Genomic DNA, 15666 nt, shown 5'->3' with positions numbered 1-15666 from the left:
CTACCTGTGGACTGGAGTATCGAAAACTAACTTTCAAGAGACTGCGGGATCCCGACATGCACCGGCAAAACATGGGAATAAAGTCCCTGTGTGTTAACCACTTGACTAACTTGAAATATGAGGTTCATTTGTATCATCATTACAAGATCAAAAGAAAGACTACATCATACAACATCTGAAGTGGATACTGATAGGGAGTTTTCCAAATGGCCACCTTAGGTAAGACTTTAGAAGACTCACACTTGAGATATAGGGTTCCAACTCTCAGTATAGGCCTGGCCCACACAAGTATGCTGGTAGCAAACGCTGATCTGACAGACTATTTTAGGAGGGAGAACAAGCCTGTAGGCGGCACAAAGATCATAGACTATACACATAGGCCCAAAGAAACACAGACACACTAAGTTAAATACAAATAATGGTTAATTGTATATGTACACTAAGGTAAGGTAAAAAGTAAATACTATAACATTCAAGAAGCACATAGAAAAACCAAGTCAATAATCAAAGTAAGTAACACACTTTGTATACTTTGAGAATGGTAGTTTTCAATTCAAAAGGTAAGTAAAATACTTTTGAAATAACTGTTTCAGGTACAATTAATGAAACAAATCCAACACAAGTAAGTAAATACTTTGCAAATTTATTTCAGAGGCCTACCATGTAAGACGTCCATCCCTATCTAGTTATGAGTATCGCAGAGTCAGATTGGAGGGCAAAACAAGAAAGGCACAGCTTTAGAAAGTTCCAGAGTTGCAAGTAAGTAACAGTCTTTGTTGGGAAATGGGTCAGGAACATCAGAGAAGGCTCCATGAAGGCATGCAGGTGTTAGGCCTGAGCGAACGTGTATGGGCGAACTCTCAAACACACAAACCAGCACTCCAGATACGCAGGAGCAGATAAACTACTCTGGGTAAGTTCTATCTTGAGTTCCACAGTACCTTATGAGTGAAGAAGTTGCAGCATGATGCATGTACCATACATCAGCAGTAGAGCCGATCACCGGATTCTTAACCAGGCAGACAAATGAACGGACACTGAAGAGGATCTTGCTGCAACAGCTGAAGGAAGAGGCTTCCAGCAAAGGATGCTGTCATTCCTTCTCGCAGCTCTGTAGTTTTGGAGCCCATTTCAGTATACCATATACCATATGAAGAACGGTTGTTGCCCGATCGATTTGCCTTGCTTTCTCGGTCCAGCACTCTGTTGAGGGGACTTCAAAGAGAGGAGTATTGTCTTTGGAGGTCTAGAAGGAGTCAACTAAATTTTCGGGAGGATTCCATCTTCAGAAGATGATGCACTGCGCAATGGCCGCAGGTCCTAGGGTATTGGTGAGTTGCAGCCCAGGAAGTTTGCAGCTCGTAAAGGGACAGCTCAAAATGCATGCCATCTTAAGGCCGATGGGTCTCACGGGTCCAAGGGAGAGACTCGTCCTCTTCAGAGTTCTCCTGATGCTTGGAAGGCAGTGTTGCACAGAAGTAGTTACTCAGAAGGCAGCTCCAGTCATCTGGAAGTGGCTGTGGGCCTCTCTCCTCTTCTTCCACATCGTTTCCTCAGTTCCAGTGGTCGGTTTATCTTCAGCCTCATGTATCCAGGAACCAAGCCAATCAGCACCCATGCACCAGTCAAACTCTGGGTTGTGGCTGTCCTTTTAGGACAGCCAGCCCCCCAGTTGGAACTGGTTCCAGACAGGCACATCAGAAGACAAAGAACCGCAGAGCTTCAGACTCCTCCCCAATTTCCTGTCTTCACAGACACACTGCAGCGTTGACGGGCTTCACAAGAGATTCCCATCGAAGACAAAAGTCAAACTAGGACCTCCCCCACCCAGCACAGCAGAATAAAAGCCAAGAATGGACAAGCTAAAAGGAAATGGTGAAAAAAGAATACAACCACCATTTTGGGCTAATGGGGACCCTTCTGTGTGCTACGTTGGCTGTATGTACAGCCTGGAGTCAACATTTGCAAAAAAGTAGGTAGGATGAAAGCCCTGCAACCAGCCATTCAGCTTTGCCTGTCACTGTAACCAAAACGTCACAGGAGCAGCGAGAAAGGGGATACTGTGTAACCCCTCAGCAATCCATATAAGATGCAATGTGCTGATCTCACAATATACAAGTTTGGAAGGATACTAAATATCCCCCTGCCCTTGGGAACATAGCTTATCACAAGGAAAATAGCAGAAAATTAAAAGGCCCCCAGCCACACTACACAAAGGGTGCTGTGTGTAGCAAAAGACAAATGCCATCACACTTGGAGGGAAGTATTTCCCAAAAAAAGAGTTACAAAAAAATACAAAATATCCCTAAAGATACAGTAAAATAATGAATTAGTGTGGAAAAAGATTCCCACTCCCTCAGGGGAACCCAACCAAAATCCACAAGGGCAGCAGAAAATGCTTTGGGACTCACATGTGGAGATTATGCATACACATAAAAATCTACCCTAACAGAAACATCAGACAAATTGTGCTAGCTGTGAAGAAACTCTGTACCAACTGATTGTCCCCAGCCCATCTGGCCTGTGTGAGTTGCATAGTTTGTAGGTGAAATGAGTTAATAAAATAGTATATTTTTTTAATATTGTTGCTTTCATCATTGAGTAAAGTCTTGAATACGTTTGTTTTGTTTAACTCCTTATTCCTACATGTTCCAGTACTTCCTGCTGCACTGAATCCTTTCATGTTGGTGTTGCGTGACCGAGGGTGGCCAGAATGTACTTAAGAGGCCTGCTTTCTTGTACCTTTTTCTAGCCGATGGATAGGACCTCAAAGCAAGGTAATTTGTAGCCCCTCTAGTGCCCCCAGCGTGGTTCCTTAAAGGAGCACATAATAATTAACAAAACATTTACATTATTCAAAATCTGCTCAAAGGCATAACCAGACACTGCCTTTGATCCTGGACCAAGAAATCAATAGCTACATTTTGCAAACTCCACCCCCAAAAGGAAGAGAAAACTGGCCCTCACGTACCTACCGCCAGTCCTGGGTCGCTATTCATGGTTTGCACAATCTCCATTCCCTAGGGGAGACAGGGAAAACAGTCAGAAGTGATACAGTATAGAGAGGACAGATAGGCATAAAACCACGGCTGACACCAAACGTCATGTACACAATCACATGAATCATTCAGAGACAGAGGGTTTGGCTACCAGCACAACAATCTACCACTGTGCCACAATGTCCCACAGGCGAGTGGATTCCCCCCCACTCAACACCAGATTCTGTGTCCAAGACTGGGCTATGATCATATAATCTGACTACCAATTATTATTAGTTTCCTTTTTATAAAAACAAGTTACTTACCTTGAGTAATGTTCGTTCTGATTGATACTGCATTGCTTCCACAGATTCTGCATCTTTTGGAATGTCTCCGGCATAGACTAGTCCAAAAACATTTTTGTCACAGCCAACAGGGAGTGATGCGCGGCTCAGCACCTGCTCGGTCATGCCATACGCGTTGCCCAAAGTGAAACATTTAGAATATATGCAGAGTGCTGCAGGAGCCGCATCAGCTCAATTCCACCCAATTTTCCCTGGTCACAGATGCGGGGAACAACGAACTGGCCCAAAACATTATTTTTGAGCAATTGTGAATAAGTTGAAGATGGGAGGGCAGATGAGGAATCTGTGGGGGGGAGGGGCTGCTATATCCATCAGAAAGAACATTACCAAAGGTAACTAACGTTTTCTTTCAGATACCTTCCTCCTACAGATTCCTCATCTTTTGAAAAGAATCCAGCAGCTATATAAATTGGCAAAGTGGTAAAAGACAGGGTGTGGAACACACTCTGTATAAAGTCCTGTAAAACAGACTATAGAAACCTAGCATTCACACTCACCACGGAGTCCAGGCAGTAGTGGTTTGTGAAATTGTGAAAGAAAGTCCAAATAGTAGCTTGCTGAATATCTGGCGCTGGCACACCCTTCTGAAGCGCCAACATAGACCATGGACTTGAGTTTAACGTTCTCCGGAGTGTGCCAACTGGAACCTCCTTTCGTGACAATCCACAACCGGTGTCTATGCACAAAACAATCCATGTACATGGAGATGTATTTCCCTTGTTCTACGTCCATCGAAGCAAAAAAAGGTTTCATAATATTGCCTTCGGCCCAAGCTGCACAGAAACTAAGATCCCTTCTTGGATCCAGTCTATGAAGCCTCTCCTCTGTCTTGCTAGGATGAGGAGAACAAAAAAGACGGGCAAATGATTATCAGACACCCGTTTCAACAGACAAGAACCGTGCACCCCAAGAGACACCTTCTCCTTACAGAACACACAGAGCCTAAGGATCTGAAACCCTTGCCACCAACGTGAGTGTGAGCAAAATGGATACCTTCATCGTACGAAGCTGAAGTGGACATGACTGATCATGACTCAAGCATATAAGAATCAAATTGAAACCCCATGGTCATATTGTGTGACGCTGCTACCAGTCCCTGCGCTGTGAACGCTGAGGCCTGAGATGTTCTGGAGGGTGACGGCGGAAGTCCGACGAGGCTGACTAGGTGGATGAGTGAGCATGTCTTGTTCTGCTCTGGGGAAGATTGGTTCTGCTAAATACACACCTGTTACCTGCAATAGTATGTTTATGACTGTCATTTGAGGTTTGCTTCAGGGAGCTTAATGTAAGGGCAACTCTGCTGACCACGATGGGATATGTGCAGAGGGATCATAGCATGCCCATTCTCGACATTCACCTCTGATGTCACATGCAGCAAGGTCTGATAAGCAGTGTAACAATATCTGGTATTTGATGACCCATCCACAATGGTAATGTGTCATAGTTCATTCTTTAGCTCTTGAGCAGAGCTTTCCAGTGAGCAATGGCAGAGATCAGCTCAGCACCTAGTAAGGGGCCAGAGAAAACACACATTTGAGATTGAGTAATGTTGAATTGCCATTCTACACCCAGCCCTATAATCCCCCTTCTTTTGCTTGCAGCACACTTCTCTTCACCTTTCTGCTACTCCGGCACCCACTTTAGGTCAAGGAATGGGTGTGCAGTCATAATGTCGAAAAAAAAATGTCGAATGACAAAAATGTCGGAAAAAAAAATGTCGAAAAAAAAGAAGTCGAATATATTATTTTTTTATTTATATTTATTTTTTGGGTTTGGTAAGTATAAAAAATGGGTAAAGTATAAAAAAAGGGGGTTGGGGGGGAACCCCCCATTTCGAAAAAAAAACGTATTGAAAAAGAAATGAGACTTTTTTTTCGACATTATGACTTTCGACATTTTTGTTTTCGACCAAATTACTATAATCCCAAGGAATGATGTGCCGTGGTCTGGGGAGCACTTCTCGGAGTCTGAACTCCCCCTTTTATCTTTCCTGCTCTTCATCTCCTTAACCTCCCCCTGTGAAGACCCCTGAAATCTAAGTATGTAGCTGCCCAAACAGCAGATGATGATGGTGGGTGAGGGGGATATGTTTGACCTGTTGCTGTTTGAGTAGTGTTGTACTCCTGCTATAAACACTAGGGTACATTTCCTGGAGAACCATCCTTGGATTCTGGCCCCTGTCCTGATCATACGATAAATGCCTGGCAAACACTGCTTTTTGCCTGATTGCCACAAGTCCCAGCAGGCCCAACTGAGCACAGCTCTTGAGTAAGTTAGAGTAAGGTTTCAGATGTCTCTTCCGTCCACCAAACATAATAAGGTAGGTGAAATGAGCACCTATGGTTGTCAGATCACTGGCAGATCTTTCTCTCAACCAAAATGTTCATGCCTTCAATAACATCTAGAAATTAAGTTAGGGTAATAAGTGGAGTCTTCAGTAAGCCCCCTACCCTCAAAATGCAATTTCCTTATCCTTGTGGCACACAGTGTGCAATATATCTCTTTGCGAAAGACACAGATGGAGAAGGAGCGAGAGAGAGGCACACGGTTTGACAGTGGCAACGCAAGAAGTGAAATTGGAGCCGTCGGCAGATGCCAGTTGTCGGAGTGCGGGGGAGACCATGCCGTTTTGCCTTGCTTGACCTTTTCATGCCTTGCCGTGCCTCTTAGTGCTATATCATGCCTTGTGAGGCCTTGTTCATACCTTGGTTAATGTGGTTTTTGTTTGCACCCCTCACTAACCTGCTCACCATTCTACTTTCTACCTTATATTTAACTGCTCTCAGGTGTCCCACTATGATTCTTTTCTTAGGGGGGGCACCGATTCTTGCCCCGATGAGCCCCACACCAGTTCTGCTTCTAGGCGTACCACTGTGATTTTGCATCACTTGCTCTTAGGTCCTCCATTCTAATTTCGCCCCCTGTGATTATGACACTATATGGTTCAATGCTTCATAGTGTCCTTTTGGGGATTTGTCATGGGGCCAGTTCACTTTGTTGTTCAACATACCTTGGCACCCACTGCTGCCTGCACCCGTATGTCTTCCCCATCTTTCTGCAGTCTGATTTAGGACCTGGAACTGCACGCTGTCTGCTGCTGGCAATGCCAGCAAATCCAAAGGTGCCCTATGACCTCTCCTCGCAATCACCCTACCCAAGGTGCACCACTTCTAGGACATCTGCATGGCCACACCGGATGGATGCTCATGATGGTCTACACTGGCTGCTCCTCACAAAACCACTCTCAAATTCTCCTTTCCAACACACAATAGTCCTACCAGGTAAGGCATCAACAAACAGCAATTCAACAGACATCAAACAACCCAACGCCACATGTCTCCAAGCAAGGTATATATATCCCAAAACATTCCCACACCTCGGGGCACACATACCTCAAATGCTCTCAGCACAAACCACCTAAAAATCCACCCGTACACCACAGTGACAAGGTACTTCCGAATGCATGCACCAACAGCAGAGAAAGTTTTCATTTTCCACCTTTCTCATAAGCCAAACCCAGGCCACCTCTCTTTGAGATCCGCCAGAGTGGCCGGCAACCATGCAAATGCCAACAGATTGAAGTATGCAACTCAACAACACTACAATATGACTGACAAGCTGAAGAAGATGCAACTCAAAACTGTGACATTGTAGGTAAAGTAAAAAAAGACGCTGTCTTTGGAGTCAGAAAGAGCCGCCGCCTTGTAACCCTTAACTGTGCACATGTGAGCCTGGTTGCCTCCAAGGGCGCAGAACATCTAATGCAACAGCTGCCTGGTAAGCTAAAGGCTCTAAGTGATTATCACTGAACCAACGTGAAAGCTTCTTCTGGCATCAAGCATACATGGATTTAGTCAGAGACACATTGCGCAAAGTGCCACCTCCATCTTCGCATTTGAAAAGATCCCATTCCTGTACGTTGCCTGGCTTTGGGGGGAAGAATCTTGCCATTGCTGGAAGGCATATCAACAGGTCGAGTACAGCTAGCTACCTCATCCACCTGGAACAGTGTTGGGGAAGTAGAAACATTTTGTTCTGGTTTTGTTGCAACGGCTTCAGAAGACACGGTTCAGAGGAACGGGGAAAAGGCATAAACCCACAGAAAATCCCATAGGCAAAATCAGGGTTCCTCCCAGAGAACACCAGGCAGCAAACTCACTGAAAAGATTTGCAGCACTTTACATTTGCACAGGAAGGGAACAGGTAGACGTGGGCAAGCCCTCACAGGGAGGCAAGCTCCTCCGCTGTCCTACTGTGAAGATATCACCTGTGATCGAGCCCTGACAACTGACTGCGGGCCTCGACCACTGCATTCTGTTTCCCGGTTGGGTGAGTTGGAATGAGAAAAATGCCTCCATAAGTGTGCAGAGCCTATACCCCCCTCTTGTTTAAATGATGCCTGGTCATCATGTTAATCTTCATGGTCTGTATAGACTCATTCCACGTCATCAGAAGGAAGGCATTTAGGGCTAGCCTGATTGCCATAACTCCAGAAGTAGATATGAAAGCAACTCTCTCTTTCATCCCAGTGACCAGTCACCAAAAGTCTCTGCAGGTGAGCGTTCCATTCCTTCAGTGACGCATCTATCACTTTTGTGACCTGAGATCAACTCTGTCTGAAATGCTCTCCTTGGAGAACATCCAGTCCACAACTCCTGTTCTCTGAGAACCTGAAGACATATCTGTAGCAGGTCGTTAATTCTCCCCAGAACATGGACGACTGATTCCCCCGCTGGAGGGACATCCCCCTCAGTTGCACTTGAGGGAGCAGGAAAATGCACGAGGCCGTGAGACCCGGGTAGTTTGAAGAACACCCCTACTGTGGCACAACTATCTAAGGGTACTTGCTCCTCGGTCTGCTGAATTTCTGACAGCCTCCAGAGGAGGAAAAGCTATTCCTATCTGGGTTTCCAAGACTGCTTCGATGAGCAGGAGGCATTAGGTCAGTACCATAGAACATTTTAAGATTAACCAGAACCCAGGAACCCAGGAAGTGAAGGAGGGAGCATTTCCTCCTCAGATTGTCTAGCAGCAAGTCCAGCAATCACACTCTAAGGAGTCAGTCATCACGCTATTGGAAGATCTGAATTCCCCTCCTCTGCAAACAGGCATTGAGTGTGACCATCCCTTTGATAAAAGCCCTTGGGACGATGTAGCCCTTGGGCCCATGTCAAGCCAAAGTGCAATGCAGGAAATCAGTAATCGTTCTGGCCACTACGATGTGCAGGAAAAGCTGTTTGCAGTGGATCAGGATGTGGGAACAAGTATCCTGATGGTCCAGAGATGCCAACCTGTGCTCCTGCTGCAATGCTTGAAGGATCTGAGCTAAGGGGACAATTTGCAATGTGTCCCTTCATTGCTATTTGTTCATCCGCCTAAAATTCAGGGTCATCCTGAACACTCCATCTTCCTTTGGGACCAGAAAATATCTGGAAAACGTAGCTTTACCTTATTGGGTTGGCACAACCTACTCAACTGCCCCTTTGGCCAAGAAGCTGAAGATCTCTTCCAGCCACAGAGGATTTAGATGATGCCCGGGAGGTTTTGGAGGATTTGAGAGGGTCTCTGCATGAGCAGAAGGCAGCATAATTCTGAAATTCTCTGCTGAACCAGCCAATTTGAAACAATCTTCTCAGGCAGCTGATTATCCAGAGAAGGGTCATGCTCCTTCCCCAAGTGCTCATAATATCTTGAAATAACAAACGTTACTCCTAGAACGAAAAAAGCTCATATGTACAGAAAGGTCTCTGATGTCTCCTTTTAACAGCAGAAAACTGAACAGATAAGATTTCCAGAAGGTTCTCTGTTTTTTGTAGAGCCTCAAAAAAAGTATGCTTTTCGAAATATTTAATTTCACTTTTTAATTATTTTAATGGGCCTATATGAATTCTGTCAACTACAGCTCTCGCACTATTCAACACAACGTATATGGGGTATTCGATATGTGTTTTATCAAGTCCATAACATGTTGTAAAATATCAAATTGTGTAATTTATGACTTTGTGAAATTGTAAAATGTTAAAAAGAAATGATTTTGCCATGTTATCCTTAAAAATACAAAATTAAAAAAGTGTAAAAAAATATAAAAGGACTTTTATAGCAGAGAGCATCAGCGCCTTTAGGAACATATGACTGGGTTGAGTGCTGGAGATAACTTTTCTTATTTAAGGGAAATGCAAGCTGTTTTGTGGCCGTCGTGGAAGAGGACACTGGCATTGCGTTTGCCTCGCCTCGAGCATCTTCCCGTAGAGGGGCGAAAGCAGAGTTATCAAAGTTCTAAGTGGGAAGCACGGGCTCTTTGGCTTGAAAAGCAGCTAGCGTAGGCGAAACTAGCCCCTGCGTGGGGCAAAAAGGAGCAGAGTCTCAGGGATTTACCCATTGATTTGAAGACCTTGAATTTCTCTAGAGACTCTTGTCTGCATTGGCCCATAGTTGCACCCATCAAAAGGGACGTCTAGAAGTTTGACTTAGACGCCTTGCGCAAGCCCAGACCTCTGCATCCACGAAAGCCACCACACCACAGCCCCTGTAAGCACACACCTAGCTTCAGAGTGGGCTGTGTCTGGGCTAGTTTTCAATCTGTGCTTAGCCGTCTCCGTCCCTTCCCTAATCATCTGCTTGATGAGGCTTTGCATGTCAAGTGGGAGGTGTTTTGTGACTTCCCCACTCACATACTGCAAATTATGGGTTTAGCGCACCAAGGTACATACGGCGTTAATGGAACGTTGTTTCATACTGCAGAGGAAAACACCTTGCTTCCAAATTCATCTGTTTTTCATATTCCCTGTTGGATAGCAAGTTAGGGAAGGCCAAAGGTCTTGACCTCAAAGATGCACTACTAGGGTCACTGGCTTGGGGTGGGCGGAAAAGAAAAAGTGGTCCCACGCTGGTGCTTCTTTGCCACAGACTTGTATACTGTCCACACAGAGGAAAGCATGTTCCATATCAGCAAAACTGGCTCAGAATGGGCCTCTCTGCTGGCCATCAAGTCAGGCACCAAAGAAAAGTCTCTCACATTCCCAAATACAAATTGCTGACCTGTTTTGAAAAACTGTTTAAGTATTACCCAGGACACTTTAAAAAAAAAGATTGTGTGGCAGTTTGTTTACAGAAATCACTGGCTGTAACATCATGTAAAATGCTTAGCGTCTCAGGGCACTAATGTTTAGCGTCTCAGGGCCCTAACTAATCAAAGTAACATACATTAGCACATGGAAATCGTATTGACCTTCTTCCAGCCAATCAGAATGTTTAGAGTGCAGTCAACACCTATTGGTATTGACTGCATTCCAGACTTTATGTTTTCAGAAGTAGACCAATAAACATAATGCAATTTCCAGGAAAGATTTTGTTTCAACAAGACAGTTGCTCTCTGGGAGGACCGTTTTTTTACTGCAACATGCTAATTAACACATGAAAGATCAAGAGATAAACATTTAAAAATGCTTTCACTTTCCTATAAAGAAACATGACACCTCATGCTTAACCTGAAGAGAACCAGGCTATATTAATACTATAAAATAAAACCTCATTGAATTTACTAACTCAGTTTGTCAATGTACTTAACTCACTCTTAATGCACAATTGTTTTCTTCAGCACGAAAACTCTGAAACATGTATTGCTAATAGACTTATAGTGCTCCTGGGGGGGGTCATTACCGTTTCGGATAATTACCCTTCACAATGTATGGCCCTTGGTTCCGTCTCAGGCCATAACTTGGTGGCGGGTCATTATCCCACGATAACAATCCCTCTATCAGTCTATAAGGCTATGCTGGTTCACATAGACCAGCCCACACTGAGATTTTGGCCAGCCCGTCAGTCATTGTCCTACTGCATTATAAGCCAGTCCAAGCCTGGTGCTCGCCCTTGTTCTGCAGTTGATCACATTGTATGAACCTAGGCGAATCCCTTCACCTCCCTGAGTCGCGGTCCATGGCGCTTGTAAAATAGGCTAAACATCAACATTACGTGCTGTTTAAATTAAACTGACATGCATATGGAGAATTTCCACGTTACTGGCTAAAGCACACACCCTTTCATCGCCTCCCCCTCATGCGTATTCAGGCCATCTAAACATGCTATGTGGATGGTTTCTTGTGTGCATTTATCCATCTTCCTCTCTGTGGTTTGTGAGCTCTCGTTCTCTGTTAATCTTGCCATCTAAAGGATGGTTGATGTGTATATGAATGTTTGCAGAAATCTCACCTGGTGACTAGATGCGGGCTGGTAGACCTGGAGAGGGGAGGGGAGGGGCTTTGGAGTGGAAAAGAGTATTTAGTTACCGGTGCAGCGTGATGTAATTGCTCAAGATCCATTCTATGCCAATTTGCATCATGTTATAAAACTGTGTTTAATAAAAAATATTGTTTAAAAGATTTTAAAGAAAGTCCTGCGATCTGCGATTCAGAGTTTCTATGGGCCTCATTCTAGGTGAGCTGTCACATCGTCTCTGCAGATTATTAAGCCTCTCTCCATGTCTGAAATATATGAGATGTAAACTCTCTTGTCCATCTTTCAGATTCATACAATACAAGCTCTAGCCTCGTCCGTTGTTCTCTCTATCTCGGATGTATCAAACCTATCGCCCTCTATCCTTCTCTGAAATGTGTAGAGTGTAAGATGTTTCAGTGTCTACCACTGAGAATTGTAAACTCTCCATTCCGTCCCCTTCGCTCCATCTTCTGATCAAAGGCTCCTAAAATTGATCATCCTCTCACCATCTTGGACACTTTTAAGATTTAAGCCATGCCATTTTCTGTACAACTCTATGATTTCTGCAACACAAGCCCTACCATTTTCTGTCCATCTTCCTTTCCGGTGTGTAAGGCTGATCATCCTCTGTCAGTCTTCCAATCTGAGAGTCAGAGCTTCTGTCATCCCCTCACCATCTCTGGAACCTAAGCTCTCTCATCATCTGTCTATATCCCACTTAAAGAGTAGTAAACTATAGCAAAGATCCAGCTTTGCCTCATCATCTCTTACGTCTATTATCCATTGATCTCACTCTATGTATTTCTGTACCCATTCATCTGTCTCTCTGCACGCGTCTCAGATGTTTTACTCATGTTAAAACCCTTTCCAGTCTCCAATGCCATTTGGTGCCAGAACAAAGAAATTCAAGGGCAGGAATATGGGGAAATATTGGGATCGAAGGAATTAGACTGTATGTCAAGCAGCACCAATTGTATCCCTTGCAGTGGCTGGCTCTAAGATCCCGGTGTTAGGAATTTTTCAATCCTGTAAGCCATTTCCTTCCACCTGGACACATATTTGCGTTAGCAGAAGTTGGGGACACAACACTTTGCACACATCTAAACCTCACCCTATCACCCACATCTGAAGGATCGTGAGATAGAAGTTCTGGTGGAGGGAGAGCATAGAGGTTCTTGCTCTCCAGTTCCTATGCATTGGGTTCTGCAGGTTTTGTGAGGAGAAACCTGCAAAAGTACATACTTTTAAATGAGGAAATTGCAATACTGTCACAGTCAGGAGTCCTATTATGCATCCTCCTTTAAAACAAACTTCAGGGCTGGGGGTGCACTTCAGGTGCTTAGCTAAAAGGGGAAGACTCTTACTAGCAGCTCTCATTACCAACATGTGTGCCCAACAAATACATTGGTAGAAATAGCTAAATGAGGCCTGCTGTACGTATCCGTGCCACAGTAACCACTACAATGATAGCGGCCTCCGTAATTCCCAGAAGTGTACTTGCCACAGCACAGCCCAAGGACTCAATGACAGTTCTGGGCTTACATTTGACCAGACCAATACATTGGCACTCCAAAAATGCTGTTTGAATATGGTATGTATGCTTCAGTGGTGCAGTGTTTGAAAGCCTTTTATGAGTACCAATGTGTTGGTCTGGTGGTCAAATGTTACGTGTGGACTGGGAACCAAAAGTGGCCCTGGAAATATTTCTCAAATTGGCCCCATTTTACACTTTGGCAGCAAACCCCACCCCTCAAAGCTTTCTCCCACTAGAAAACCTGTAAAGAATATTTATTCAACACAACAAAGGGAAGTGGGGGATGAGAAGAGTTGGAAGGAAGTGGGTAGGCCTCATGGGACAGGGTAAGGGGATCAGAAATCTAGGGTACCCGCACAAAAGACACTTATTGCGTATAGGCCCACCAGGAAACCTCCAGAGTTCACTGTAAGCCAGTTCAGCACAGAGAGGAGGCCATTTTCCCAGCAGTTTATTATGACCTCACCATACAGGCATTAGGTTTTACAAGCAGTGCAGAGAATGGGCCGAAACAAGATGGAGCGGCGCTCCGACAAAAGAGTTTCTTGACGGAGCACAGTTCCATCCCACAGACTCAGGGGCTAGCACATGACTCTCCAAGATCGAGCAGACCGCTTTCAGAAGACTCGCCAATAAGCCTGCCAAGTCTTCTGAAAGCAGTCTGCTCGTTGAAGCACAGGTTGCTCACACATCCTATAACTTTGCATGCAGAAGTAACTCGTACTTCAACAGGTTTTTCAGAAGACTCAACTCTGGAGACTCCATAACTCTTACTGCTATAAGGCTGAAATGGAGTCTAGACTCCAGAAACCAACCATCTATGGGGAGGTGGCCTTATGTACTGATCTTTCTTGTATCTGTGATAAAGGTATTAAATGGAATAATTGGATGAATAGCTTGGGCTTAAAACTACTAAATGGTGCAATTGAAGGAGAGTTGGGGGAGTATGTTACTTGGTATAGTGGCTCTCGTAGATCTGCTTTGGACTACTTTTTTCTGGATACATATGTAATGATTGTGAAATCTTGAAAAAAGTCTGGAGCGACTATTGCTTACTGAAATGTGAAACTGACTGGCGATTTAGAAAAGTATGTGAAAACTTTGAAGCCATTCTGCTAAATTCAGCTCAAAATAGAATTGTGAAGAATGAACATAAGATTGACCATGTGAATGATGAAATTCAAGGGGTTGTGTATTGTACTGACTATAATTTGAAATTGAAGACTTTCACACAGGAAAACTTTGGTGCCCTTGTGATGGAGATATTAGTCACTGGTGGTACCCGTAAAAAAGGTTATGAAAATGATTAAATAGTAAGAAAGCACAAAGATTTGATGAAGCAGTGGCTGAAAAGAAGAAGGGGTAGAGGCAACTGATTCTGGGTGTATGGAAGCTTTGTCCCATTCCTGTGGAATGCTTAGATCATATAAAAACACTCCAACAGCGATATAAAAAGTGGGTTAGAAACCACTGCGCACAACTGGTCCAGGCTGATGCTGAGGTACTGTTGGGTCACCATCAAAAGAAAGAGTCATGTTCGTTTTTGGGCATTAATGAATTCTCAAAATAATGGTTTAGCAGAAAGTACCATTAATGCTGTCTCGGAACATGACTGGGTGAAACACTTTGGCGATCTTTATGGGAAGACCCCTTTTGACAGTTGTATTGTCATGTAAAATGAGGGCCCCGGTTTAACAGGAGTGATTGCCCTTGATTTGCAGGATATATTGGATGCCATTATGGGCGCAAGTGTTTCTAAAGCTCCTGGCCCCAATAAATCCTCGAATAAGTCATTTAAGGGTGCCCCTCTGTTATGGGCCAGGATTCTGAAGTTCCTCTTTGATGATATCGTGAAGACAGGCACCTATCCGGTTAGCTGCGGGACTGCTTATAAAATCCTGATTTAAAAAAAGGGGGGTAGATGTCCCCAACAAATTATTGCCCGATAACTATGCTGGATTCAGATAGTAACATTTTCGCAATCATAATACTGAAGCATCTGAAGTCTTGGGCTCATAGCAATGACTTGATTTCCCCTTTTCAAACGGGTTTTCAGAACTATCATGGAACCAATTTGAACGGGTTCCTGTTGGGCTGTCTTCTGGATTCTGTTAATCCAGTTCCTTTGATACTGTTATTAGACCCAAATTATGGGAGAAATTAAGGCAGTGGAGGACCCCCAGAGGTCTTTTGAAACAGATTATTTTGTTACATAAAGACACCTATGTAAGAGTACGGCTGCATCAGGAGGGCTCTTTGACTAAAAAGATACCCATGTGGAACGGCCTGAGACAGATGTGTATTTTGACCCCTTGCTTCTTTAATCTCTATGTGGCCAATATGGGTAAATCATTGGAAGTGGCCTCTTCTGTCCCTCCTAAAATTGAACATTTGTCAATTTGTTGGATGGCTTTTGCAGACGACTTTGTCCTGATTGACTGTAATCAAATGGGGCTCCGTCAGCTACTAGTAGCCTTTGAAGGCTACGTGAAGGAAAACAACTTAAAAATGAATTCCAAAAAACCCCAGATTATGTCTACGGTGTCAAGAAAATGTAAGACCACCTTGATCTGTT

General features: G+C 44.1%; 1 protein-coding gene across 1 annotated transcript in view; it reads right to left on the bottom strand.

The window, feature by feature from the left end:
• THBS3 (thrombospondin 3) overlaps positions 1 to 15666 on the bottom strand; it is a 366994-nt gene that overhangs the window by 47460 nt on the left and 303868 nt on the right. The window contains exon 19 of the mRNA XM_069650130.1: positions 2972 to 3020. Coding sequence (XP_069506231.1) covers positions 2972 to 3020 — 49 coding nt within the window. The remainder of the gene's footprint in view (positions 1 to 2971; positions 3021 to 15666) is intronic.

This window comes from Ambystoma mexicanum, chromosome 1p, assembly GCF_040938575.1.
Source record: "Ambystoma mexicanum isolate Mex_15411 chromosome 1p, UKY_AmexF1_1, whole genome shotgun sequence".
Lineage (NCBI taxonomy): Eukaryota > Metazoa > Chordata > Amphibia > Caudata > Ambystomatidae > Ambystoma > Ambystoma mexicanum.
The sequence above is the reverse complement of the archived record's forward strand: the minus strand, read 5'-3'. Positions and strand labels throughout refer to the sequence as shown.